The sequence below is a fragment of the Melanostigma gelatinosum genome (assembly GCF_949748355.1).
Source record: "Melanostigma gelatinosum genome assembly, chromosome: 12".
Taxonomy (NCBI): Eukaryota; Metazoa; Chordata; class Actinopteri; order Perciformes; family Zoarcidae; genus Melanostigma; species Melanostigma gelatinosum.
In genome coordinates, this window is record NC_136645.1 from 2,600,653 (window position 1) to 2,626,050 (window position 25,398).

Consider the following 25,398-nt stretch of genomic DNA (forward strand, 5'->3'; position numbering starts at 1 on the left):
TTGCTTGTCCAAATTACAGCAATTAGGAAAATGTTTTGCCCTTTTCCTCCGCTGCTGCCCTTCTGCGTGACATTTATATTACAGAGTGTCATGTAGGCGTCAGCAGCCATATGCAGCCTCATTATACTGCATGCACACACTTTTTTCAAAAGGCGAACGTGTTGCGATTGAGTGTCTCATATCGACCCGTCTGCTGCATTTAAACTGACTTAAGCAGCTCATTAAGATTCTGTCTTGATAAAATCCACACGCTGGTGATAGTACACACGTGCAGAATCCATAAGAGTGTCGTATTTTTCTTGCCAAAAGGTAATTTCTTCAACCTCTGAAAAAAACGAAACATCACAGCTGTGCTTTCTGTTCATATTCTGATCTTAATGGACACGCATTCTTGTATTAGACCGTACAGTTTCAGCATGTTTGACAATTGCATCACAGATTGCAATCACAATTAATGAATTAGCAAATGGGAAACACTGAAAGTAAAAGTGGCATACAGCTAATCCACCGACCCACCTATGTTTAGTTGTACAACACAAATCACTGGCAGGGGAAACACAACACTGTTGGTTGAACTTCAGAGTGAATTATTGCGTTTGAGTGTTTTCCCCCATTTTCCAGTTTATATTTGGTTTGGCTTTTGCGCACAACACCAAACAAACTATTGAATGCATGAATGACTCACACAGTAAGTCGTCACTTTCTGCTTGCAAGCATTAAACTAGAGTTATAAAGTCTTGATCTCTTTTAGAAAAAAACTGAACATTTGAATCACAAAGTGCCATGATGTTAAGGTAGATAAATTAATCACAGCGTTGTGGTCTTTACCTGTTAATAGATCATTTGAACTTCTGGCTTCTGGGAGCTATTTTGTCCTTTATCAGAATATTGTGTTTATATTGCAGGCCAGACAGTCTTTCAGCAGTGTTGCTGCTGGGGTGTAAAATGGGCAGTTTCTGCCATCTGCAGGACAAACAGGAAGACACAAAACAACCAGATGAGGGACATTTGAAAAGGGAGAAGTTTGCCGAGCAGAAATCTCAATCACGTTTTGGGATAAAATAAATATCCTTACTGGCAGTGAGCTCTGAAGGCAAACTTCTCCCGTGTTCCCGTGTTTCACCCCCAAACATTCAATCATTCTAGAGACAAGACATCACAACTGAAACAAATAAAAAGGCTTTTCGCTCAAACACAACTTGACACACGGACAGTAAGAGCCGGGGATCGAACCACATATCTTGTGGTTGAAGGACGACCCTCTACTTCACATTAGTTTTAACAATTCTGTTAACTTTATACTTTTCCCACACTACATTTCAGAGGGAAACTTTTAACTTCTTTAATTTATTTGACACTTATAGTTACTAGTTACATGAAAAGATATACAATGTGCTTATTATATGATGCAGTATTTTACAAGTAGTCTGATCTACAGTTTTCAAAATATCTTAACTTGGGTTGACAACGTTAAAATACTCTGACATGTTATTTGTTCGTGATAAAAACGAAATAACATAATAATGTAACACAGTCCAGTCAAATAATCCTTTAAATATAAAATGTAAGTATTTATGAAAGATACTGTGCATAAATGTATCTTAGCTACACAATTACCAGCTGCAATTTTGATCACAATCCAGTAATAGCTCAAATCTAGCCTACATATTATGTAATGGGTCATACTGTATACTGAGTACTTTTCCTTTTGAAACTTGAAGTATATTTTGCCTATAATACCTCTGTACTTTTACTGAAGTGAAGGTATTCCTCCACTTTGGGGCATGGCATCTATTTTGAAGAAGGACGTGATGGGTGCACTGTCGCTTTAAGACTTTCTCGCTCGCGCGCTTTTTGGACTCTATCGCTTTCCGTCGTTTCAGCAAACATTTGCGCTAGCGTACTTGTGTGTTGCGCAGAGGAACTGGTTCACATCGAAAAGGTTTAACGTGGACTAACTGTTAAGTCAACGTCTCAGAATGTCTGGAGGGACCACACTGGAGAACGCGAACCCTGTGGTGTTCCAGCGGTCCGGCGACAGGCTGCTGACATCGAACGAGGAGGACGAGGACGTCCATGACCCCATCGACGAGAGGGAAATATTCGATATCCTGTTTTCAACTTAAGCTAACGTTAGCATGCTACATGACGTCAGACAGGTGTCACGCCTGACAGATCACGTGTGTGCTTGTTAACCTTCTTTTAAACTTTATTTTATAACATTAGCTACTAACGTTAGCTGTTGCACAACCTGGAATATTATACGTTTATATTATTCATAGATATAGATATAGATATATATATATATCTATAGATATAACGTTATATCTATAGATATATATATATCTATAGATATAACGTTATATATATCTATCTATCTATCTATCTATCTATATATATATTTATATTAAACATTATATAAGTTACCTTAAAAAGTGCTGTAACTGGTGGAAGAAGTACTTAGACAAATGCACAAATATACTACAAATGCACAAATATACAGACAGTGTTTGGATCAATGCTAAAACAAATATAACTACATATGCAATCAAAAGAGTGACAAACATTTCTTAATTATATTTTGCTCTTAATGACTGTGCTTTTAGGTTATTTACAGTAATGGTACAGTTACATCACTCTTTTTACAAACAAAGCATTGTAATAGTTTAATGTATCCTATAATGCACAGTAATAATAACAGCATTATGTGTGCAGCACATAGAGGCAGAGGCTGTGTTGTTTTCATTGTGTCGTCTTAAACTCTTTAACTAACGTTACATCTGATCAGATCCATCAGCGACCCGGAGCATCCTCTGTCTCTGGAGGAGCTCAATGTGGTGGAGCAGGCCCGCGTCAAGGTACAAACCTGCCATCGTGTGTTTTGTTTGGGGGGGGGGGGTAGGTTTTATTTACTACAACGTGAATAGGGGGGGGGGGGGGGGTTCTGTGATTGATTTACTAATATTCTTATTTAGTGAAGACAAAGTTAAAACAACCCTGAACATGACCATCATTCATCTCCACTCCATCATATTGTTCTTTTACACATCACATTTCAAGTTCACTCACGTTCACCCTCCAGCCTTCAGCATCAACGTCAACATTTACTCAACCTCTGTGTCTTCTGTGGTGTTGAAAACATCTGTCCCACTGCACACACATTCATAACAAGCAATGGCAATCTCATTCCGTGTGTTGTTCATTCAGAGCTGTTTCTATGAGATTGTCCTTTTTCCTCAGGTGAGTGACGCAGAGAGCATCGTGGGCATCGAGTTCACACCTACAATCCCCCACTGCAGCATGGCAACACTCATTGGTCTGTCAATCAAAGTCAAGCTGCTACGCTCCCTGCCAAACAGGTTCAAAGTATGTGTGTGTGTGTGTTGGTAACATGGATGCACATTTAGTTACTTAATACAAAGAACATATAATGTGGGATTAGTTTTGTTCTTCTCCAGTCTAAACACGGTGTGTTTCTCTATTTCTTCTCAGATTGATGTCCACATCACTCCTGGGACTCACGCCTCAGAGGAAGCAGGTGCATATGATACAGAGACAGCAGTCATGGTGCATGATCCACTAGTCATAGCACCTTTTCTAACACGCTGTTTATGTTGTGCAGTGAACAAACAGCTGGCGGACAAAGAGAGAGTTGCAGCGGCTCTGGAGAACTCGTCGCTGCTGGAGGTGGTCAACCAGTGCCTGACCCCCACCAGGAGCATCTGAGCGGCCAATCGGCTTTGTCGTCTTCTGCTGTCAGCCACCGATCAGCCAATCACGTGTGACTCTTGTCTTTGACATCTGAGATGTGTCGGCCAAGCTCTCTATCCGGCCCCCCCCCCCCCATATCACCAATCCAGGTGTGAACAGCTGCAACTGGTGGACACTGATGCAACAAAACCATCTCTGCACCGAAAGAGATTAATAGAAGTTATTAATCTTCATGCAAAATAGTTTGGACAGAGCGGTTACATTTCACTTCCATCTGGGAATTTGAAATGAAGACGCTGCCTGTCAGGCCATTCAGCGTGATTCCTGTTTTATGTTATTAAATCTGTATTCTAACACATGCAATTCATCATTTTTTGCAATAATATTGGGACTTTTGTGGCAACAATCCCCACCTGTATATAATATTGATGCATTTTATTAAAAATGGAAATTAAAATACAACAATGGTGATATGTTTTCTTAGGTGATACAAAGATACAACGTTATATATATTTATATTTATACACACTTTATTTTTTGTAACATTAAAATAAAATGGAACGTATTTATCTGTGTGCAGGCCAGGAGCTGTTTTCAGGGAAATCCAATTTAATTTGTGATATAAAGTTCAATGTCATGCGGTCCAGTATGTCCTGTCAGAGAGGGCTTGACTCAGCTACTTGTGTGTTCTTGAGGCCCGTATGGTGGTGGTGCTGTGAAATATCAAACATCACCACCCAATATCGTTTATTCTAGTGGTTTAGTTCAACAGCAGCGTTGACTGTCCTGAACTCTCCACGCAATCCAACATTTTCATGTCTATGTTCATCCAGCAGGAGGCGTCCTTATTCTCTTCCTGCACATCCAGTGCAGGAGGCTGAAGATGAGAAGCCTCTGTGCCGTGGCTCGTTGTGCCAGATTGCCTCCTCAGATCTGAAGGACAGCGTCGTCCAACATGCTTGTCCACCCACTCGCACCTCACTGAGCAGCTGTGCTTTCTACTCAACCAGACGAGCTCACTCAGATCTCACACAAATAGGAAAACTAATACGGCTTCAAATCTCTATTCATCAGATAGCATGGCACGTGAAGTCATACAAGTGTAAGGAGAGAGTAAATGGTCTCTAAAATGTCACCTTTAATAAATATTAGGAAAATGTTTCCCCTATTGGGGTTAAAATTAACTTTGCACTTAAGTTTCTGCAACAATAGATATGATTTTAACAGTATGATAAGCTCACAGAGAACACACTATCATACATTTATTGTAGGAAATAGAATACAAGATTGCAAAGATGGTTATGTAATCCCATTTTTAATCTTGACTCCCAGAGAGATATTTATTGCCACTCTGTGAGTGATTGTTGGCAGGCACTGACATAAAATCCATTAATAATTATTAAACCCTAATATAAGTTCTACTTTAAAATCCTAGTATAAAACAGTAAAAAACAACAGACCTTTTAAGGCCATGTAGTGGGTAAATATTTGTTATTTCTTAGGCTCAACTAATAGCCTGTAGATTTTTTTTCTCCAGCTCCACATCTGGAAACATTGCATCACTGCTAAAACCCTGGATAAGAGACCCAGCCGGCACAGCTGCATGAGCCCAATCCAGAGCCGTGTATAAACAGGGTTAAGTCAAGCAAAAACATGCTCTCAGAGGGTGACGAGGAACAGGAAGCGAATTAAACTCTCCCAGAGGTAATGTAGCCCATTGACAAACAAATATATAATACATATAATTAAATAGATATGTAGTCTCTGACTACAATATATAGTCAGCTTAACCTACCAACGCTGCCAGTGAGCTTTATATTATTGATGGTCCGTATGTCCTCATATCGCCCACGCTTACTGCTGAAAGTAAGGTTCTTATCTCACGCGGTGTTCCGCTAAAGAGTCTCTACTCAACCCCGGCTACATACGGCTCTGGGTGGAGCCCGTGTCGCTGGGCTGCCCGCCTCGCTGCCAGTCCTCTTCTGCAGACTTCAGGATTGGCTGCGCAGACCTCCTCCACACCCAACCGCAGCATATTGACGGTCGATGGAAGATTATTAGCGCGCGCTCAGCGTTTCATTCTGACACAGGTACGTTGAGCAAACGTTGTTTTTAAGTTTGTTCCAAGTTTTGTGTTTGTGTGTGCGCGGAAAAATAGCTTTAACAGTGAAGCGGAAACCGTGAGACCCGAGTTCGGGTTTACAAGCCAACAAAAAAAAAAGAAGTTGTCATCCTGCAGAGAGCAGCTCGCGAGTTGCTCCAGCAGTGATGGCTGATGAATTAACACGAGCTGTCTTCTCGGCCGTCTTAAGAAGCTTGTATTCGGCTGCTAACGTCTTGCATACTGGTCCAGGGCTCTGGCAGGGGTTTTTGGCAACAAGCCACGGTTTGTCCTTTTCTTCCTCCCTCAAATGATGGCCAATGTGAGTCTAGTCTGAACCGTTTTCCTTTTCAAAACTCCCTGTGTTTTCATAAAACGAGCCTCGTGTGAGGCTGCAGCTTGTCACATGTAGTCAAGATGAACATACGGCATGTGTTTCTGCAGAGACAGACAGACAGACAGAGAGAGAGGAGGGAACAGACTGCAGTGTTTTCACATATTTTGGTGTTTTTCTTTTCAAAGATCTTTGTAGGGAGCGGGGACCACTGGTGGGTACACGCACACACGCACACACATGCTTTTGACTTCAGTTGGACTTCTCGTGCACGTCATTAGGTGGCATGGAGTCAGAAGGAAAAGGAGTTTGTTTATGTGTGTTTGTTCGCAGCCTGTTTGACAGACAGCCATTTGGCTGCAAGCGCTCCCCTCCATGCACCTGCATAGACACACATTCTCCAACGCCGAGCTGCTTCTGTAAACATTTAGTTCACAGAGAACTGCTTGCTTTGAATGGAGGAGTTGTGAGTTAACACATGATGCTAATCTCACGGACAACAGAGTAATGAAGCTGCTTTCCCCTCCAGAGGCCTGTTCGCTCTTCTGGCCGCGTCTGTTTCACCGGAGTGACTTTCTGGATGTTGTGCAAGTGCACACGTCTTCCTTGTTCTGAAGAGTTCTCCTTTAGCAGAATGAGCTCTTAGTATATGAGGGAGATGCAGTCACGCAGCACGCTGGTCTGGTTGAAATGAGAATCTTTAGATCGGTAAGAATGTTCTCTCTGGTGGCGATATCCTGTACGTCACATTACATTTTATAGACCAAACGATGAACTGAGATAATAATAGACGGATTGATGGACAATGAAAACAATCGTTACTTGCAGCTCGAAAGCAAAGTATTGAATCGTCTTCTTATAGTGCTCATCAACACTCAGGATGATGGACCTCTTTGTTTAGTGGTGGGGAGCCATCTTCACTGTAGCTGCAGGAATAAGACCGTGGGTCTAATTCCATTGACTTGTGTGGAATTTTGCAGCTGCTGTCACGTCCTTCACAGATCCCTCAGACATGAATCCAGCAAGTCGCTGCTGCTCGTTCATCCGTTCTGTTCCTTTTCTGGACCTTTTGTGCTGATTCCCACCACAGACCCATTGGCCCTTCAGCGTTGCATTGTGGGTCCCTCGAGTGACACCGAGATCAGCGAGTCCATCGTCTCCAGCTGACTTCCAGTCCGTCTTGGTTCTGCCTAGACGACAGTGGGGTGCATGTTCTGCTGTTTGCTGTCCTTATTTTTGACACATTCATTTCGCAACCTGGCAACCCTAAAAATCGAGAACTTCCAAGCCACAAAAAGTCCCTCATCACTGATGTTTGTCTGCAGTCTGTAGGTTGTATGACAGTGTGTTGACCTGATTGAGTTATTTTAGAACAATAAGACTTTATATTTGGGACTAAGCTGGTTCCAGCAGAAGCAGCTCTGAGCAGATGCTGTTCATCTTGGATCTCATCGGTTTATCTGACGGTTTCATAAAGAACGGTTTTGTTCGTCGTTACGTGAGCACGTTGCCTCTGGTTGTGTTCTCATTCATGTGCTCTGTCACAGAACTCGTTTTAGTTCGTTGCAGCTCGTGAGTTCTTGGCATTCCTGAAGCGCTGCGTTGGTTAGGAAGTGAGGGGCTGGGTGGATCTCAGCCACGTCTCCACGCTCCTCCATTCATCCAAATGTGTCTCCAATTGAGTTCTACCGAGGCATCTCACCATTTCAGATGCATTCAGAGATAACCAGAGACCACGCAAGAAGAACTGCATCGCCTTTAAGTGCGTCTTTGCAGTCGGAGGACAGCGCGTGGGTTGTAGGAGAACCATAATGCAACACTGTGCTCCCTCCTTGTGCTCGGCTCTGTTTCCTGAGTGAAGCATGTGATCCTGGCATCTCTCCGTCCATCCGACACACAAACTCATGACCGGGTGTCTCGTGAGTGCAACAAGTCAAAGACTTTGACAGCCATAATTTAAGCACAAATGCAGCAGAAAAAAAGCTGTTCGTATTCGGTTTACATTCAAAAAGATATGAAAGTGGAGGTGAATGTTGCTCATTTGTATTGCCTCTACCAACACTGCTTTTTTGAAACTACATGAACAAAATTTCATTAGTTTTGTTATTTGAATACAAGTATAACGACTCTAATGAATGTAGTGTGATGCATTCGCAGGTAAAAGAGCTGCAGGTACAGCCGGAGGAAACCTCAAATATCACCACAGTGAAATGACTGTGTGTCTTGGTATTTTCACACAGCCGACGCATTTTTAGGACATTTTGTGGCAGCTCTGCTTGGCCCACAGTATATGAGTCATGTGTGATCACAAAGCGTTCTAAGTGACTGACGAGCCTGCAGGCGAGCGGCACTAATGTTCATGTGACTGTGTGACAGGATGGGGGGGGGCATATCAATTCTCTTCCTGTCTCTGGTCTCTCTTTTTTTTCAGTTGTTCAGGCCAATGAATCCAAGCACTGATTGTCATTTAGGCCTGTGTTATTGATGTGGAGCGATAAACACTTGAACCTGATGCCATTATGACTTGACGGAGTCTGTTGAGAGGCGCGGATGGTGCTGCTGACGTCAATGCGTGACAAAGAGGAAATATAGAAAGTATTGAGACACTACTCGGCTCCTGTTGCAACACCATGGCTGCAGTTTCGATAGAACAGTGTGGAAATGAACAGAGCTGAGATGCAATGATACTTGGTATTTTTACCCTTGCCACAGAACATAATGTTTCAGTGTTTGCGACTGATGCCTCAACATTTTCGGCAGCTACCGTCTGCAGCACCGGTGACCTTTTGTTTACCTGGAAATACAAATTGTGACTCTTGTTGAAGACACAATGAGCAGCATTTGTTGTAACCTTTAAATGGCTGGTGGTGAGAGCCAGCGTGGGAAAGTCAGCCACAGACTCCCTTTCCTTTTGAAACGAGCTTTGACCGCTTGGCCTTTCTCCTCGCTGTATTTGGGTTTTTCCGACGCCGTGGCCGCCGTTTTCGTAGCTTCCTCTTGGATGCGTGCTTACGATCTGCCACGCGATCGCGACGTTTTTATTGAGGTTGACGTCCAGAAACGTGCCGAACAAAGCAAAATGAATAGAAAGGAGAAAATCCAGGCAGATTGCCGACACACACTTCTAGTGCGTCATAAGTGATGCTTGAGAGGAATTATCCGTCTATTTATTGTTTTTTTTTGGAAAGTCTTACTCACTGGGCCTTTTTAAGGAAAATACTTTGACATTCTGGGAAATTCATCTCTGTGTTTTCTGGTGGAGAGTTGGATGAGAAGATATGTCAGTTAAATATGAACGTCAAGCCAGCAGACTGTTAGCGTAGCTTAGCACAAAGACTGGAAACGGGGGAAAAAGCTAGCCAACTAACGCGTCATATCGCGTTTGTTTTTATCCCGCACAAACCCAAAGTGTGACGTTATGAGTTATCTCCATCTTCTCATCGAACTCTCTGCCAGAAAGTGACGGAGGAGATTTCCCAAAATATCGCACTGTTCCTTTAAAGCTGACTCATTGATTCATTTAGTGTGATTGCAGCGGAATTGCTGATTCATGAATGTAACAGCAGCGTGGTGTAACGTGGTAAGGGCATCTCAGGCATCGCACCAAAAAAGAACTGCATTTCAGCAAAAAGGAGAAAATAGTCCCAGACGCTGACGACACCAATAACTGCATGTATGGTCATTTAAGGTGTTTCTGCTATTTGTCCAGCCAACAGAATCAAACAGGGTAAGAACAACATCTAACGGTTTGACGATTGGGCTGTCTTGTTGAAATTCAAACTCAACGGGGCTTTATTTGGATAAAATAACTATTTTGCCAACGCATCAAAATGCAAAGAAATCTCTTTTTTTCGTGATGAGTGATTTGGAAAACAATCCAGATTTCTGAGGAACAAACTTGAGTTTTTTTCATCAACCTTTTTGGGGGGAGTTGTTTGTTTCGTTCGCATCATTTCACCAGTATCAGTTCCGCCTGTAAACATTAGCTTAATATATGGAGACCCACAAAGTTCCTGTTGCACTTTTGCTTTATGTCACGGCTAAGTGCTGATTTAACAGTGTGAGCTTTATTTATGTCCTGTGATGTAGTAGCCTACTGCATCTGTGCTGAACACTGGCCTGTGTTAAAGCCCCCCCCCCCCCCCCCCCCCCAGCCTGGTAAAGAGAACCAGCTGAGTCGAGGGGAGGAAGCCAAGGTGCCTCTTTAAGAAGCAGCTCCAGTCGGCTGGAAAGAGGAGACAAGAGAGAGTATTGACGCGCGGCCGACGGTGGGGCTGGCAGGCCGCCGCTGACTGCGCTGCGAGGCAGGAAGTGTGACACAGAGCACAGGAAGTGGCTGCTGTGGAGCTATGCTAACCCTGTCGTCCAGCAGCTTCAGGGGGCCGGGATCAATTCACTGTCGGTCAAATAGAAGCTGTTCTTCATGCTCTAACAATAGAGGATGGCTGTCCTTTTGAGGTTTTTTGTTTTTCTTTGTCAAGTGATGTATGAAGGCCTTTATGCATATATTTCAGAATGCATTTTGAGGATGATCTACTTTTGGAAGGTGAATTGAATCCAAGTAGATGAAAAATGTGAATCGGAATCGATGGAATTTATTGAGAAGTGCATGGAACGGAAGCAGCAGCATACGCTCATTTGCTTTTTTTGTCTGAATTCCCTCCAATCTCCTCATTTCCTGCCCATCTTGTCTCCTCAGTTGTCCCTCCTCATCTTTTACTTCTTCTTTGTTGTGCATGTTTTGAACCGACCACTGTTTCTCCTGCTGAAACACAAGTGAGTGAACACTCACTCCTCTGCTCATTGAGGGCGCTCCTTTTCGTTCCTCCTCCCAAGTTCACAGAGGAAGTACGGCGTGTAATCAACGGTGATCTCAGACGTCGCTGTCTTTAAGTAGACGATCCATTTAATACGACAAATACACCCATTTATCTGACACCGTGATTAAATGTCAAAATATACAGAAAGCTATCTGGTCTGATGTGTGATTCAATTAAAAATGGATGATGAAGATGCAAACATGCACCGGGCATGTCGCTTCTTTTAAATGAAGGTTAATTATTATGTATAATAATGCATAAAAATAGAAGTTTGCAACCAGTTGCTGCATTTGATTCTAATTTAGAAAAGTGTGTCTGATAAAATAGAACGGATGTAACGATTTCTCGGTGGATTAATGCACTCTCTGAATGTGGTGGATTAGTATTTCCCCAGTTTATAAAACCTTGTTTCAGTCACTCCCCCCCCCCCACCTCCCTCCCCCAGGTGGGGAACTGAAAAAGGAAGTGTGTGTGTGCGCGCTGTATATAAGGTTTGTGTAAGCTGAAGTGGGACTTCTCAGACTGTGAGATGTCAGTTTAGAGGAAGAGGAATCAAGAAGTTCTACTCGGTGCACGATGATTGTTTTTAAAAACCAGATGTTTAGACGCTGCTAATCTTCCGCTTTTCTCTGTTTACAGTTGTGTGTGGCTGCTCTTCACGTTCTGTATTTGTATGAGGAATGAACTAAGGTGCTTCTTCTGCTGTCTTCTGAACATACTGCTGATTCTTCTATGGACACAGATTGAGTAAGTAGTGATATTTCCTTTTCTTTTCCCACCATGTTCTCGGGTATGATGATGAAGTGATGTGTTAGAAGACGTCTGATATGTAGCGCTGCATTCGGTCAGAGGACTCCGGCCCAGTCTTGTTTCATACAAAGAGAGTTTCCTGTGTCTGTGAGGCTGAAACGATTCGGTGATAAATCATTTGGTTGATTGACAGAAGATCAATCTGCAGCTTTTTCCATGATCGATTAATCGTCATTTTTCCATCAAAAGATGCACGTAGTATTTCTAAATGCTAACCCCCGCGAGAAGGTAGATCGTGAGCATGTGCTCATCACTCAGAGCTACGACTGAGCAGGCTGTCCTTCTTCATAAACGTCTTGGGAAAGTGTCACTCTGGCAACGTGATGTCATCAGTCCTTAAAGTCAGAGTCGGTAATCTTCTATCAAAAAACAAAAGTTCTTATATTTTTGTCTATTTTGTCGCAATTGATAAAGTTTTTTTATTTTTTTAATTTTTTTTGACAAAATAGGCGCAGGACTTTAATAAGCCTGTCCAATCTTTTAACTCAGCCCAAATATAATGACTGGACGGCTATCTGCTTACCTGCTTACCTGTGTACCTGCTTACCTGTGTACCTGCTTACCTGTGTACCTGCTTACCTCTGTACCTGCTTACCTCTGTACCTGCTTACCTGTGTACCTGCTTACCTGTGTACCTGCTTACCTGTGTACCTGCTTACCTGTGTACCTGCTTACCTGTGTACCTGTGTACCTGCTTACCTGTGTACCTGCGTGTGTTCTGCCCGTGCAGTACTAGCAGTTGTCATGTTGGTTGTTTACGTTGATAATGATGATTTTGGGGGGAGGCTTTGGAAGGAGGTCTGAAGGGGGAGGGGCTGTCAGTGTTGACGACTAGCCGACTTTCTCGCTGTTAAATATTGGGACTTTTGGAGCTAATGCTGCTAGCTGCCTTCATTGGCAAATAGGTTGCAGAACTGTGCTGGTTTGAGCGAATACTCTTGCTGCTTTTCCCATGAACCCCGGCTTTAGACGATAATTCTAAAGCCGGTAGTTCAGCAATACGAGCAGATGCACGGACTAAAGGGTCTTTCATGGAATGTTGATATGAAGGTATGTTGTGTCCCAACAGCTCTATCCATCAGAGATATTAGCTGATAGATGTAATGTCGACATGTATGTTTGAAATAGATTTGATTCGTCACACGTATAGATGTATAGAGGGCTCTGTTGGTATTTATTTAGCCTTCCTGGCTCGTCACCTGAGATAGAAGGACGAAACATGCAACACGAGCAAGAAATCGAATGGGCCTCAGTGGTAGCTGCTCATTTTATTGTAAATAATCATAATTCCAGAAGGTGGGAGTGAAACTCTTTCCCTTCCACCAGGTAAATCACACAAAACAGGTTTTAGGAAATAATTCACCTTTTGCGCAGAGTGAAGTAAAGAAGGTGTCTCTTTGCACACGCACCAGAATGTAAAACATCCAGATGACAAAATATGAAATATGTCAGGCGAGGTCCAGAAGCCACAGTTATACAACAGACCTTCTCTCAACCGAGAAAACACAAACTAAACTTAGAAAAATACAACAAAAAATAATGACTACATGAATTGAAATTAGCAGACAAATGTCAACAAATCTAATAAAAACAAAGAAATACTTTGTCCATATTGAAACATACTTAGGTCACATCTGGTTACACAGCACATATATTAAGAGAGGAAACACACACACACACACACACACACACACACAATCCTTGTTAGTAAGACAAATACACGAGGACTTTTCTACAGAAGACGCTCATCTGTTTCAGCATTAATTTCTTTATTTGAAGAATGTTCAAGAGATAGAATTAACCTGCTGAGTCAAAGTCTAAAACGGCAATCGAGCCACATCTGTTACCAGATACAGCTGCTGTGTGTGTGTGTGTGTGTGTGTGTGTGAGAGAGAGCAAGTGCAAGTGCATGTGAACACCACAGGATGTTAGCTTAGCCACTCAGCACTGTTCCTGCACAGCCGACACATTTATTACGACCCTGGGCTTCATTCAAAATGTCCTTTTCCCCAAACTCATGTTCACAGTCGACTCAGATTTCTAACTTTGCAACGCTGAACTTTTTCTTGATGATCTCCAGAAGAGGAAGACGTAACTGTGTCTCATTTGAATGTTGTTAATTAATGCATTACACGAGGTGTGTTTAATTTGTCTCGTGGTTTCTGTAACATTAACATTAAATATTGAGCCGTCTAGTGTGTGTGTGTGTGTGTGTGTGTGTGTGTGTGGGTGTGTGGGGTAACTCTAATGTTATGTTCACACTATAAGCGACACAACAGGCTACAAGTGATGGAGCTACAAACGGCCGGCTCACACTTGCATGTCGTGCTTCAGGGGGTCGTGACGCGCTGCGACCCGAAGATGAGCTGGTCTCAACTTTTCACAGCGCTCCAATCAGGCGGCGAAGCGTCGACCAATCGTATGTTTTTGTTTCATCTTTTAAAAAGCGCTGTTAGCCGGTTGTCAGTGCTACTTAACGACCTAAACATGTAAACGAGGGCGACTCGGCGTCAACACAGCCGGCCACGTTTAGATGTTTTGTCGCTCTGTGTGAACCGAGCATAATGAGGTGGAGGAGCAAGAGGAGGCTCAGTGGCAGGATGAAGACGCCTTTTTATGGCCGTTTGTAAACTGAAACATAAGTGAGCATCATTCAGCGTGTGTGTGTGTGTTTGTGTGTGTGTGTGTGTGTGTGTGTGTGTGTGTCTTAACGGTGTCACTTCAAAGGATCCTCACCCTTTTCTCCCCCTCTGTTGTTTCTCTGTCTGTCAAAGGAGGCATTGTGCATGCTCAGCTAATATTGGGCTGAATGTGTGTGCTCGAGACAGGAGGAGAGAAGTCGTGGAGTGCGTATTCCATTTCAACATGCAGGCCAGTTTCCTTCAGCGGAAGTTGATGTTTTTTCTGCATTGACTGCGAGCTGCTTCCGTCTCATCAGCACATCTTGCACCAACTGACAGTCGCTTCATAAACGGACTCAGTTTGCAGTTTCTAGTCATCGGTGTACTTTTAAGAACAGTGGACCATTGTGAAGTGTAAAAATTAGAACTGTCAGCCACTCGAAACCAAGCCGGGGTTTTCCATTACCGTCACCTCTTCTGCTGTCATTTCGTCACTGCTGCAGGAAACAAGTCGATGTGCAACATCAGAGCAAATCTGTGAACGCCAGCGTGACTTTACATACATTTCACAAAGTGCTGGAGGTACATTTCCCAGAGGGTTCAGTCGTGGAGGAGGTCAAACTGAAACATCTGCAGTTGTCGGCACAGTGGAAACGTGCACATGGCTTTAAATCTTTAAATCTGCCAGCGCGGCTTCAGCAGCCAGCCTTCGTGCAGACGTTTCTGTTGTGAGTGACGTTTTCCTGTTCAGCTAAAGTTTTCCTTCTTTTGCCAAAAAACCTCAGCGAACAAAGGTTGATGAATTTATGTAAAACATGACTTCAGTTATTGTTGGATTGTATCTTAGTGATTCTCATTACTTCAGTTATATTTTCTGGTTCACAGACTTTTCTCTGCTTTGCATCATGAATTGAATGCTTTGGGTTCTTGAGCTGTTGGTCACACTCAGTAAACAAACGTGTGTGTGTGTGTGTGTGTGTGTGTGTGTGTGTGTGTGTGTGTGTGTGTGGTATTTTTTTTTAAATGAAATGCATCACAAGTCAACAGAGCCTCAGGTTTGTTTACTTAGTGTGACCAAGAACCCAAAGCATTTAATAAAAAAAAAAATAAAAAATAAAAAAAATATATATATATATATATATATATATATATATAGATGTATGAGCATGATGACATGCTGGAAATAAGAATGCTGATGTTTACCATCTTTGATACAGAGATGAAGTCACCACCATCATTAGGATTCATCCTCTGGGGACGATGAATATCTCTATGAATTTGCATGTTGGTTGAACTATTTGCAAGAAAATGGTATTTTACAATAGTTAGCCCTGTTTTTCGACAAGTATTCGAACTAACTTCAGGTCCTATGTGGTTATATTTTCAATGTAATCATTTGACTTGGGGCACCGTTCTTAAATTGTCATGTTCCTCGTGATAATTCTTTCTAAACTTTTAGTAAATTAGTTTTTAGTATTATACTTTAGGTAGTTTGAGTACAACAAAAGGTTTCACCGCTCATGTCCAGTTGGGGTTTTTCAGAAATGTAAAGAACCGGGTTGGATTTTGAAGTTCAGGCCTGAGTCAACATCTCACTCGTTGGTGATCACGCAAGAACTTCTGTTCCGTTTTTTCTGTTGTTTTGATGCAGCGTACACTTCGGAGTTCAGCAGAAGAGGTGCAGCACAAGACAAGACGGGGACACACGGGAAAAGACAAAATCTCAACGTCAGTTTTCGGTTTGAGACGTCGAAGGTGACAAACTACGCAGGAACAATCGAGATTAGATGATAGCAAAAGTTCAGTGGGTGGAGCTGGCAGGGAAAGGACGGCTGACGGGGAGTGATGCAATAGATGAATAGAGCGAGTATAAGGAGGAAGGAAGAGAGAGGTGCTAAACAAATGCAGAACGATGGTGCGATGCACGGTTGAGAGAAAGAGGGTGGATGAGAACGTCAATGATGCAGAGCTTAGATGTAGAGGTATCATCATCCTGGCAGCCGGATGGCTGCGGTGCTGGAGCCGCGTGGTGACTTCCTGTTTGTCAGCAGCATACAGGAAGTCGGTGGCCCCTAGAGCATCGTGTGTGTGTGTGTGTGTGAGTGACTTAATATGAAGTGAGAGGCCGAGCTGTGTGAGGGGAAACGAGCAGATTTCGGTGTGAATTTAAATGTGTGTGAGGTGCTTCATATATGTTTCATGGCGTTTAACCTGACCTAACCTTTAGGATCCTAGTGCAGCTTGTCACTACAAGGAACTTTTAACTGGTTAAGAAACCATTTCAGTACAATACTGATGCCTCTATATGACCTCAGAAGTAAACAAGACTACCAGCAAGAAGATCGGCCATTTCTATCCTAGCAAGATTAGACCAAACGATTTTCGGCACAGTGCTCTCCAGACACTGCGACCTGCAGTCGGTCTCTGCGGGTCAGACTGTCGGACCCTGCTGCAGTAGAATGAGGGGTTTTCTGAAGGACGTCTGGTGCTCAGAAACACGCTTTAGTCCACAGGGACCGCCAGAATCAACACGCAATGTTTTTCCTGGTAGTAGCTTTAAGTTGATGTTGCAGAACTGATTCAATGAGCCTGTTGTTGATGCTCGTGTCCTTTCCAACTAGAGAATGATGATCGTTGGGTTGATCACAAATACCACCAAACGAATTTGGCCTAAACATCATTTATCCATGCAAAAAAGAAAAGTTTTACTAAAATGGGTGATGGAGATGTACCTAAATATCCACGCTTTATTCTTGTGTTTTGTGTGTACCAGGCTGTGCAGTTCAGATGGGGAAGTGCTATATCTGACACTTCTCATGTCAGTAATGGAGTTCGGCTGACTGTTCAACTTGTAAATAGATTCTTTTTTTGGGGGCTGATATATGCAGTGTGTGTTTCTGGGCATTGACACAGAACAGCAACGCAGCATCTTTCCTGCTCTGCACGTGACACATTGTGTGATAGTTGGTAATAAAAGGCTATCTGTCCTGAACTGTACATGCACAGTGTGGTTTTTATAGGGAACTTGCAAGTTCCTGTCAGATGAAACCTTTATTGTAAGCGTGTCGTTGCCTGTGAGCTCATTACCAGCTGGTTGGAGTGATTACATCGCTGTTCATCACACATTCTAAGCATTTGAATCATTTCTGTTCAGGCTATGTCTGCTGTATCTGTACCGTCAGTCCCTCCAGGAAGTCACTTTATCGTGAACACACCCTGCAATAGTTGCAGGAATTTTAAATAGATTCGAGTACCTCCTTGAAAAATGATCGAAATTGAAGAATGCTCTGCCTATTTTATCAACGACCGATCAATGATTCATACAAATAATCAATTTCACAACCACAAAGTCGAGCCACATTTCCAACAGAGGAAAAGGGGCGTAACATCTCTTGACACACTCCTATACATGTTCTCAAGGGTTGTTGTGAACGCCTCACCGCTTGACGCCATCTTGGCTCTTACAGGAGCTAGAACGTTCTGATTTGTTGAACAGGATGAAACCTGAATGGAGCTGAGGTGTTGTGAGCAAGCGGCCACCACCACAGCAGAGTGCGATGGGCTGAATCCCGTCAATCTAGAAAGAACAAAACATCTCTGTTCAGCCAAGCAATTCTGAAACATGTCACTGAGACACCTTTAAGGAAGTGACATGAACTGCTGTGACCACTACTTCCTGTGGACTAATTGTATTGACTTTGTTTACACAGAGAGAGGTTCATGGTGTTCTCAGTCGCTTCAACACAATAAAATGTTTCGCGCAACCTTTGAAGGCTTTACCGCTCATATTTAGGGACATTGACTAAATACAGTTTCACACGTGTGTGTGTGTGTGTGTGTGTGTGTGGATAACCATCAACCTTTGGTTTGTGGGGACACCCTGGAACTATTTCAAGGATCCCAGTCTCTAGTTTGTTCTATTTTATATACAGTTACCACAAGGAACATTCATTTTGTGTTAATTTTGCATGATTTCATCAGAATCCGACCCGGTGGCTCTGATGCCGAGCATTAAGAATAACTCTATAGAAACGGACCATCTTCTCTCTGATGGTCTCGTTACTGACGGAGGTCTGATCATATCGGTCTTAATCTGAGCCTGTTTCATAAAGGTTGTGTTTGATGTTTCCTCCAGGGTGCAGCATCCAGTGAACACCGAGTGAAGTGGAGACAGGAAGATGCCACCCCCTCCTCCCCCACCACCCCCATGCCCTCCTCCCACCTTTGCTTCTGTAAGTCATTCTGTCCGTCTCTCTGCCCAGTTACACCAGTAGCTGTCCTGCTCAGCAGAGACATCTTGTGGATAACTCCTATAATAACTCACATAATGTATATTCTCCCATTTGGTCTGAGTGTTCTCCGCTCGCTGCCGGTTGTCTTTTTAATTCAGTTTTACCAAGACACTCTGTCATCCCCCGATACAGATGTGAATTGATTTAACACACAGTCCCTGTATGTGTTTCAGGCCAACACAGAGAAGCCAAATCTCAACCGCTCAGATCAGCATGGAAGGTCCGCTCTGCTTAGTGACATCGGTAAAGGCTCCAAATTAAAGAAAACTGTTACCGTTGACCGCAGTGGACCTTTACTGGACAGTAAGTCAACAGCTTTTTTAAATGTATGTGTGTGTGTGTGTGCAACAAATCATTTAATATCTTTTGTTTATCTCCTTAGAACCTAAAGGAGGAGGTGGAGGAGGCGGAGGAGGCGGAGGTGGAGGCGGAGGCGGCGGTGGAGGTGGAGGAGGAGGAGGAGGCGGCGGAGGAGGTGGAGGTTTTAGTGGTGGGGCTCCTGCTGGCTTAGGAGGCCTGTTTGCAGCAGGGATGCCAAAACTGAGGTCTGCAGGAAACAGTGGTAAAAATGGTAAAAAAACGTGCTATAAATTATAAAAATGTGACTGGATGTGACTCTGGATGCTAATAATAATGAACACAGAAACACCTCTGACATTTTGTCTCCCCTCCAGACTCAGGACCCAGCCGAGGACCCGTGCTCCCCCCAGGAGGTCGCTCTTGTGGTCCCGCCCCCTTCGGTGGGGGTGGAGGCTCAACTGGGCCACCTAAACTCCCAGGAGCCCCTGCTGGTGGGCGTAGCAACGTCCCTGATCTTCCCAAGGGCCGGCCCAATTTCTCATCCAGACAAGACACTCCAGGAGGCCCGCCTCCTCCTGTACCCAGCACACCTCGACCCAACCAGGGCTTCCAGCCTCGTGGTGGGCTTCCTCCGTCACTCCCTGGAGGACCCAGGCCCAGCCAGTCTTCTGGACCTCCACCTCCTAGTCTTCCACCAGGGAGGCACGGAGGATTCTCTGCACCTCCTCCTCCTCCCTCAAACAGCAGCAGACCTTCCTTACCGCCCACTCCTGGAGGGAGGCCTCCATTTCCCGACGACCGACCCCCACCTCCACCTGTGGGTGGTCATCGCCCATCTATGCCCCGCGATGTGCCCCCTCCTCCTCCCTCCGTCAACTCCAAGCCTTCCTCCTCGGTCTCTTCCTCCTCCCCCGCCTCTCGTCCCTCAGTCGGTGGGGGTGCGCCCCCTCTCCCGCCGGTCCGACCGGGCCCCCCTCCTCTCCCGGCTGGAGGGGACGACCACAGCACCCCTCGCCTGCCCCAAAGGAACCTGTCACTCAACAGGTACTGGTCAACTTCTCTGTTTCCGCCATTAATCCATATTTATTCAAAGTTAATGGATGCGTTGCATTTCAGCTCCATCTGGCTTTACATTCACACCCTTATCTCTATTGACATGTGGCAGAGGAAGGCAACTTTTATTTTGGTTTGTTCTTCAGAGCTGTGGTAACATTTCTAAAGCAAAGGCACCACGGTTCTCACTTCTTGATGCCGCCGGCGTCCTCGGCCGACCTTACTGTCTCCAGAGGCTTCAGTGAGCTCAGTTTTAGCGCTACGAGTGAATCTATTGGAACCAACCATGTCATGCTAGCTTAGCTGGAAGGAGGCTAAATAACGTTCTCAAGTTTGGCTGCATTTTGGGGAGGGACAAACTGCAATGGCCATATTCACAGGGGTCCCTTGATCTCTCATTGCAATATATTTGAAGGAACACGGGATCTGTGGGCACCGCAAGTCTCCCCTTTCACAGACATGCTCACTGGAAGCTAATCCCATGCAGTTTATAATAATAATGATAATAATACATTTTATTTATATAGCGCTTTCAAAGGCACTCAAAGGCACTTTACAACATAACAGTAAGAAAGAAAAATAAACTGGACTGAAATGGACTTCATCCACTTCCATCATACTGCTCTAAACCCTGATACACACCGCAGAGCTGCATCTCAAATTCATCTTCAGTTCTCCAGCTTTCAGATGTTCACCACTTCTTTGTGGCATTTACAAGCATTTACCCCCCCTTAAAAATACATATTGATTTATTGTAAAGACTGGAGGTCAGCAGCTCGTTTTTTTTACCATACAAATTGTTTGCTATATTCTGTTCCTCCTTGCCAGCCATGGTCCGCCTCCGCCACATGGCCGGATGGGATCTCTCCCTCCTCCACCCAACGAGAGGCCGCCGTCTCTTGGAAGGAACCAGTCGTCCACACGCCCCGGTGAACAGCCTTGATTGATTGATTGATTGATTGATTGATTGATTGATTGATTGAACAGCGGGCTACTGCTGTATACAAACCATATGAAAAAGACGAGCTGTGAATATTGGACTGGAATGCAGGATCACTTTTCGTCAGCTTACATGTCAGTTTTGATGTCTTCCTCCGAAGGGCCCCTTCCTCCCCTTCCTCCCTCAGGTCGTGGCGTGGGTGGGGGCAGTGTGAGGTCATCACCCGCTCCGTCTCCTATTGGTCGGCCAGGCCCGGAGCTCCCTCGCGGGGGACCTGCTGGCGGTAGACCTCCCCTCCCTCCGGACCGGCCGGGGATCGGAGGGGCCCCTCCTCCTCCTCCACCACCCATGGGTAACGGCTTCCAGAACTCTCACCACAACCAGATACAGGGTGAGTAAAATCCCTCAAGTTTCCGTGAGTATTCCTACAAGAACTTGTGGGGAATGGAGAGAGTACGCAACATAATGTGTGGCACAAAAGAACAGAAAATAATTCTGTATTTCACCAGTAAGATGGAGCAAAAGTACAGAGGACTAATTTATAACTCCATGTTTGCTGGAGGTAAGTTTAGAGGCAGATAATAAACTCTATGCCTTGCAGAGTCTTTTTCTCCCAGTTTCTACAGTAGAAATCCGCTGCCCTCAGTGTTGTTTTTACCACATGAGTTCATATGTGTTCAACTGTGGCAGAGGAACCCACTGGCCCAAGTTTGTGTTGTTTTTATCCCATTGAACCAAGGTTTGATGAGGAAGGCTGTGGATGAAAGAGGCGGCGCTCCTAAATGTCCCTCTCCAGAAAGATCTGACAAGTTTTAATCATATTTCCTGAGTAGTGTCGCGCTTCTAAACAGATTTTAGACACAAATACTCTGAGGTGCTGGGTATCAAACCTATAAATTACTGACTGAAATCTGTTTATTCAGTAGTACAAGTTGTAACAAAATGGGCTTTTCAAATAAATGTTGTTCTTGTTTTTCTAAATGTATTTTGGAATAAGATATAGCTTACACATACTACACATACATTTTTTTAAATTCATAGATGCATTAGACTGTCAGTAAATGAAAGAGCCTTTGTCATTTGGATGTAAAATTTTTATTTTTGTGCCAAATTGATATTATCAGAAAAGTTTCCCAACGCAATTTACTTTCTTCCCCCGAGTTCTCCTCAAGTTTCTCTGCACCGGTTCACCCCTGTTACCAGAGTAACCTATTGACCTTTATTTACATTATTTATCTGTTGTTTTTGTGTCAAATCGGAAGAATAGTGTATCATGGGAGTTTTGTCGGTGTGATGGAGACGGACCCACTGACCTCCATCTCTTTTTAACAGACGAGTGGGAGTGTCGCTTCACGTTCCATCCGGTGTCGGACCTTCCTCCTCCTGAGCCCTACGTGCCCTTCCAGAAGACCTACCCCAGCAAGATCGGCAAGACTGACGGCAGAGGTCAGTGTCGCACGCACGCACGCACGCACGCACGCACGCACACACACACACACACACACACACACACACACACATGTCATGTTTTCATAACTTTTGGGAACATCACATTGACTTATTATAGTACATTCATTTCCTGGAGACTTGTCCTAACCGCTACCAGCCTAATCCTCAACCCTTACCCTAATCCTAGACCAAGACCACCAAGAACAAACACAAAACTTTCATCTCTAAAATGTAGGAGCTAAGAAAAAGAGCCCTTTCATGTTCTCCATCATGCAGTCTTTCTGAAGCTTCTACAGCTACTGGCCCGCGGGTCTGTGAAACAGTGCCACCTGGTGGAAGATAATTACATCTCCTCTGTCTTTGCTTCTTTCCAGGTTTTGGTAAAAAGGAGAGAGGAGCTCCCCCTCTTCCTCCTATACCCAGGTGAAGAAGAGGAGGCAGCAAACACAGCCCCTGGGACTACTTTCTCTCTTTCCCTCCCTGGCTCTCTCGCTTTCTCTCTCTGTCTGTTGCGCTCATTGGGCCTCATGCAAGAACAACTCCTACGAACAGATCCGTTCTCAAGTGGCTCGTACGAGTGATTCAGGAGAACTTCTTCACCAATTTGAATTTCCTCTTCGGTACGAATATCTCTCCCGAGAGCTCCAGACCCGTCGCAGGACTCATCTGCTGTTATTTAAGCCTACGTTTTTCACTCATGAGTTGTATGTTTCTTCACTTATGAGTGTGAAAACCACACAGGACATTATTCTGTTTGAATTATTGGCTAATATAATTCTAAATATATTCATAAAGCATAACAATATCACCGTGGCCATATATGGTGTTATTGGGGCGTTACTTATGTCCATTTACAGTACTCATGAATGCATGTTCGTCTACGCACAGGTGGCATTCATCATGTTTACGACTGGTCATTTATCGTACGAGCAAGTCACGATAACGGTACAAAGATGTTCTTGCATGAGGCCGATGTGCTTTGTACCCGCGGCATGTGGTTTCATCTGTGGACTGCAACGAGTGAGATGGACCTGAAGTATGGTTGACCAAGTAAAAGAATAAAAAAAAGAATGTGGAGTTTACATCTCGTGCCTCTGTAGCAGCACAGACCAAAGCCTGTTCATACTCCGGTCCACTGTGTTCAGATAGAAAGGAACAGAGTTGGACCTCCTTTTAGGCACTTTGAAGGAAATGTGTTTTACAGCCATGCTGTTGCTGGACGATACTTTATTGACCTGGTTGCTGTGAGACAGTATTTTCATGAACCTCAATCCACTTTGACTTCCATCAACTAACTTGTTCACCCTTTTGCTTCCTGTGGTTGATTTATTCCATATTTTGCTTGCTAGATATTATATTTTACCAACCAGCTTCACGTTTTTATACAATAATACAAATTCTTACTTGAGAAACACACCAGCATTGGGCATGTGTGACTTTCCCCAGACAGCGTTCGGGAAAGCTAAATCAACACGTTATGGCAATAACATTGTCAAGTGCCAGTTCCACTGCAGGGCTTATAATGCAACCGCTCGGCCTGCTCGAGTGTGTTGACAAGTTCGTCTTTTTTTGTTTCTGCTGTTTCCCATCGTGCCTTTTTTTTCTATTCAGGATTGTATCTTCAGGCTGCTTCAAAGAATTAAGGGAATACGCCTTCTGTGCCTTAAATTATGTGTGTGTGTGTGTGTGTGTGCGTGTTTGTTCAGCTGGATTGGATCACCTCTGCTGATGTCAAATGAAGCAATACAGCCACAGTATGTAGAATACTCCGTATAGCAAAGTGTCGACACACAGACCGACACGCAACCAAACTGAAAAATGGCCACAAGCTCTTGCCACCGCTACATAACCGCATCAGGTGACGCGCGGTTGTGTTTTTAATTTGCCAAAGCCACATTGTGCCTTCACAGTACGTGTGCGTCTACATCCGTGTGTTTCTGTTGGAGCCACTGATCGGTACTTTTCATTTGACTGTTAAATGTGACAGAACATTTGATGTTTATGATTGAGATGTTTTTGTGGCATGGACGCGATTGTTATTTTTTGCTGTTTCGCTTAAAGCTGCGTTGACTCACCATGAAGGACCTGCGTATGTATCTGATTTAATCAGGAGGTATGGAAGGACTGTTATTTTAAGTTATGTTTCTGTGCAGTATTATGCAGTATTTTTTGCTTCCCAGCACGGCTTTGAATGGCCTTTTGTATGCGTGATGTGTTATTATCATGTGCCGGTCAAAGAAACGTTTTCTTAAAGACAATCATATGGAACATTTACATCAATAAATAAAAATGCTTTAAGATGCTTAGTGTGCTTTACCTGCAGTGACATGTGCATTTATTGGACTACACAGATGCTTCGTCATTTCATCACAACCAAGCGGATGAAGCGACTTATGGTGTATTATCATAGAAACAATATGCATCATTTACATGTTTGTGCAATAAAGTCAAGAAGGAACCGTGTGTCATGATATATATATATATAGGACATCGGGATGTCGGCTATTATGTTATATCATAATATGATTTAGCTTATCTGATGTAGAACTTTCACGAGTCAACAATCTCTTATGATCATTTCTTTTTGGAGTCGTGGAGTTGCTGTAGGTTTCCAATAGACTGCAGTGGGATTTGCCCACAAATTTAAGGAAACAAATGAGTCCTCACATACTCAAATACATCAATGTTTGCCTGTGAAGCAACTACAATAGATGCATTTCAGTTGTGTAGTATTTATATGATTAAGTATTTGTTAAGGTATCTAGTGGAACACTGGTGGAATTCCTCTATAGAGTACAGGCTTGATTTGTTTGTCAATGTTCTCAAAATAATTGAAAAATGTCTACAGCTTAAAATTTGAAAATGACTGGTTTTGTCTCACCAGGTTATATTATGTCATATATCAAAACACGATATTAGTGTGACTCGAAATCCAATGGGGTATCCCCGCGCAGGTTCAAATCCTGC

General features: G+C 43.7%; 2 protein-coding genes across 4 annotated transcripts; both read left to right on the plus strand.

Annotated features, from left to right (window-relative positions):
• The first annotated feature begins 1,901 nt into the window (after positions 1 to 1,901).
• ciao2b (cytosolic iron-sulfur assembly component 2B) lies at positions 1,902 to 4,163 on the plus strand. The gene is made up of 5 exons (XM_079280461.1): positions 1,902 to 2,106; positions 2,779 to 2,858; positions 3,241 to 3,366; positions 3,493 to 3,538; positions 3,623 to 4,163. Exons 1-5 carry the CDS (start codon positions 1,980 to 1,982, stop codon positions 3,724 to 3,726), a joined length of 483 nt encoding a protein of 160 aa, XP_079136587.1. The 5' UTR covers positions 1,902 to 1,979; the 3' UTR covers positions 3,727 to 4,163.
• Positions 4,164 to 5,705: 1,542 nt separating this feature from the next.
• wipf1b (WAS/WASL interacting protein family, member 1b) lies at positions 5,706 to 24,702 on the plus strand. Of its 3 annotated transcripts, none has more exons than XM_079280455.1 (10): positions 5,706 to 5,801; positions 11,606 to 11,713; positions 18,533 to 18,629; positions 18,863 to 18,992; positions 19,072 to 19,260; positions 19,364 to 20,033; positions 20,871 to 20,971; positions 21,143 to 21,373; positions 22,315 to 22,428; positions 22,806 to 24,702. In XM_079280455.1, exons 3-10 carry the CDS (start codon positions 18,576 to 18,578, stop codon positions 22,856 to 22,858), a joined length of 1,542 nt encoding a protein of 513 aa, XP_079136581.1. In that variant the 5' UTR covers positions 5,706 to 5,801; positions 11,606 to 11,713; positions 18,533 to 18,575; the 3' UTR covers positions 22,859 to 24,702. The 3 variants fall into 3 exon arrangements, with proteins under 3 accessions (XP_079136581.1, XP_079136583.1, XP_079136582.1); XM_079280457.1 differs by having other exon boundaries at positions 19,072 to 19,251; XM_079280456.1 differs by lacking the exon at positions 11,606 to 11,713 and having other exon boundaries at positions 5,708 to 5,801.
• Positions 24,703 to 25,398: the final 696 nt, after the last annotated feature.

Excerpts from the sequence above, each read along its gene's own strand:
- ciao2b (XM_079280461.1), top strand. The coding sequence starts at position 1,980 with ATGTCTGGAGGGACCACACTGGAGAACGCGAACCCTGTGGTGTTCCAG. Across the intron at positions 2,859-3,240 it reads TGGAGCAGGCCCGCGTCAAG|GTGAGTGACGCAGAGAGCAT; the intron begins GTACAAACCTGC and ends CTTTTTCCTCAG. Across the intron at positions 3,367-3,492 it reads CCCTGCCAAACAGGTTCAAA|ATTGATGTCCACATCACTCC; the intron begins GTATGTGTGTGT and ends ATTTCTTCTCAG.
- wipf1b (XM_079280455.1), top strand. The coding sequence starts at position 18,576 with ATGCCACCCCCTCCTCCCCCACCACCCCCATGCCCTCCTCCCACCTTT. Across the intron at positions 18,630-18,862 it reads CTCCTCCCACCTTTGCTTCT|GCCAACACAGAGAAGCCAAA; the intron begins GTAAGTCATTCT and ends TATGTGTTTCAG. Across the intron at positions 20,034-20,870 it reads AGGAACCTGTCACTCAACAG|CCATGGTCCGCCTCCGCCAC; the intron begins GTACTGGTCAAC and ends CCTCCTTGCCAG.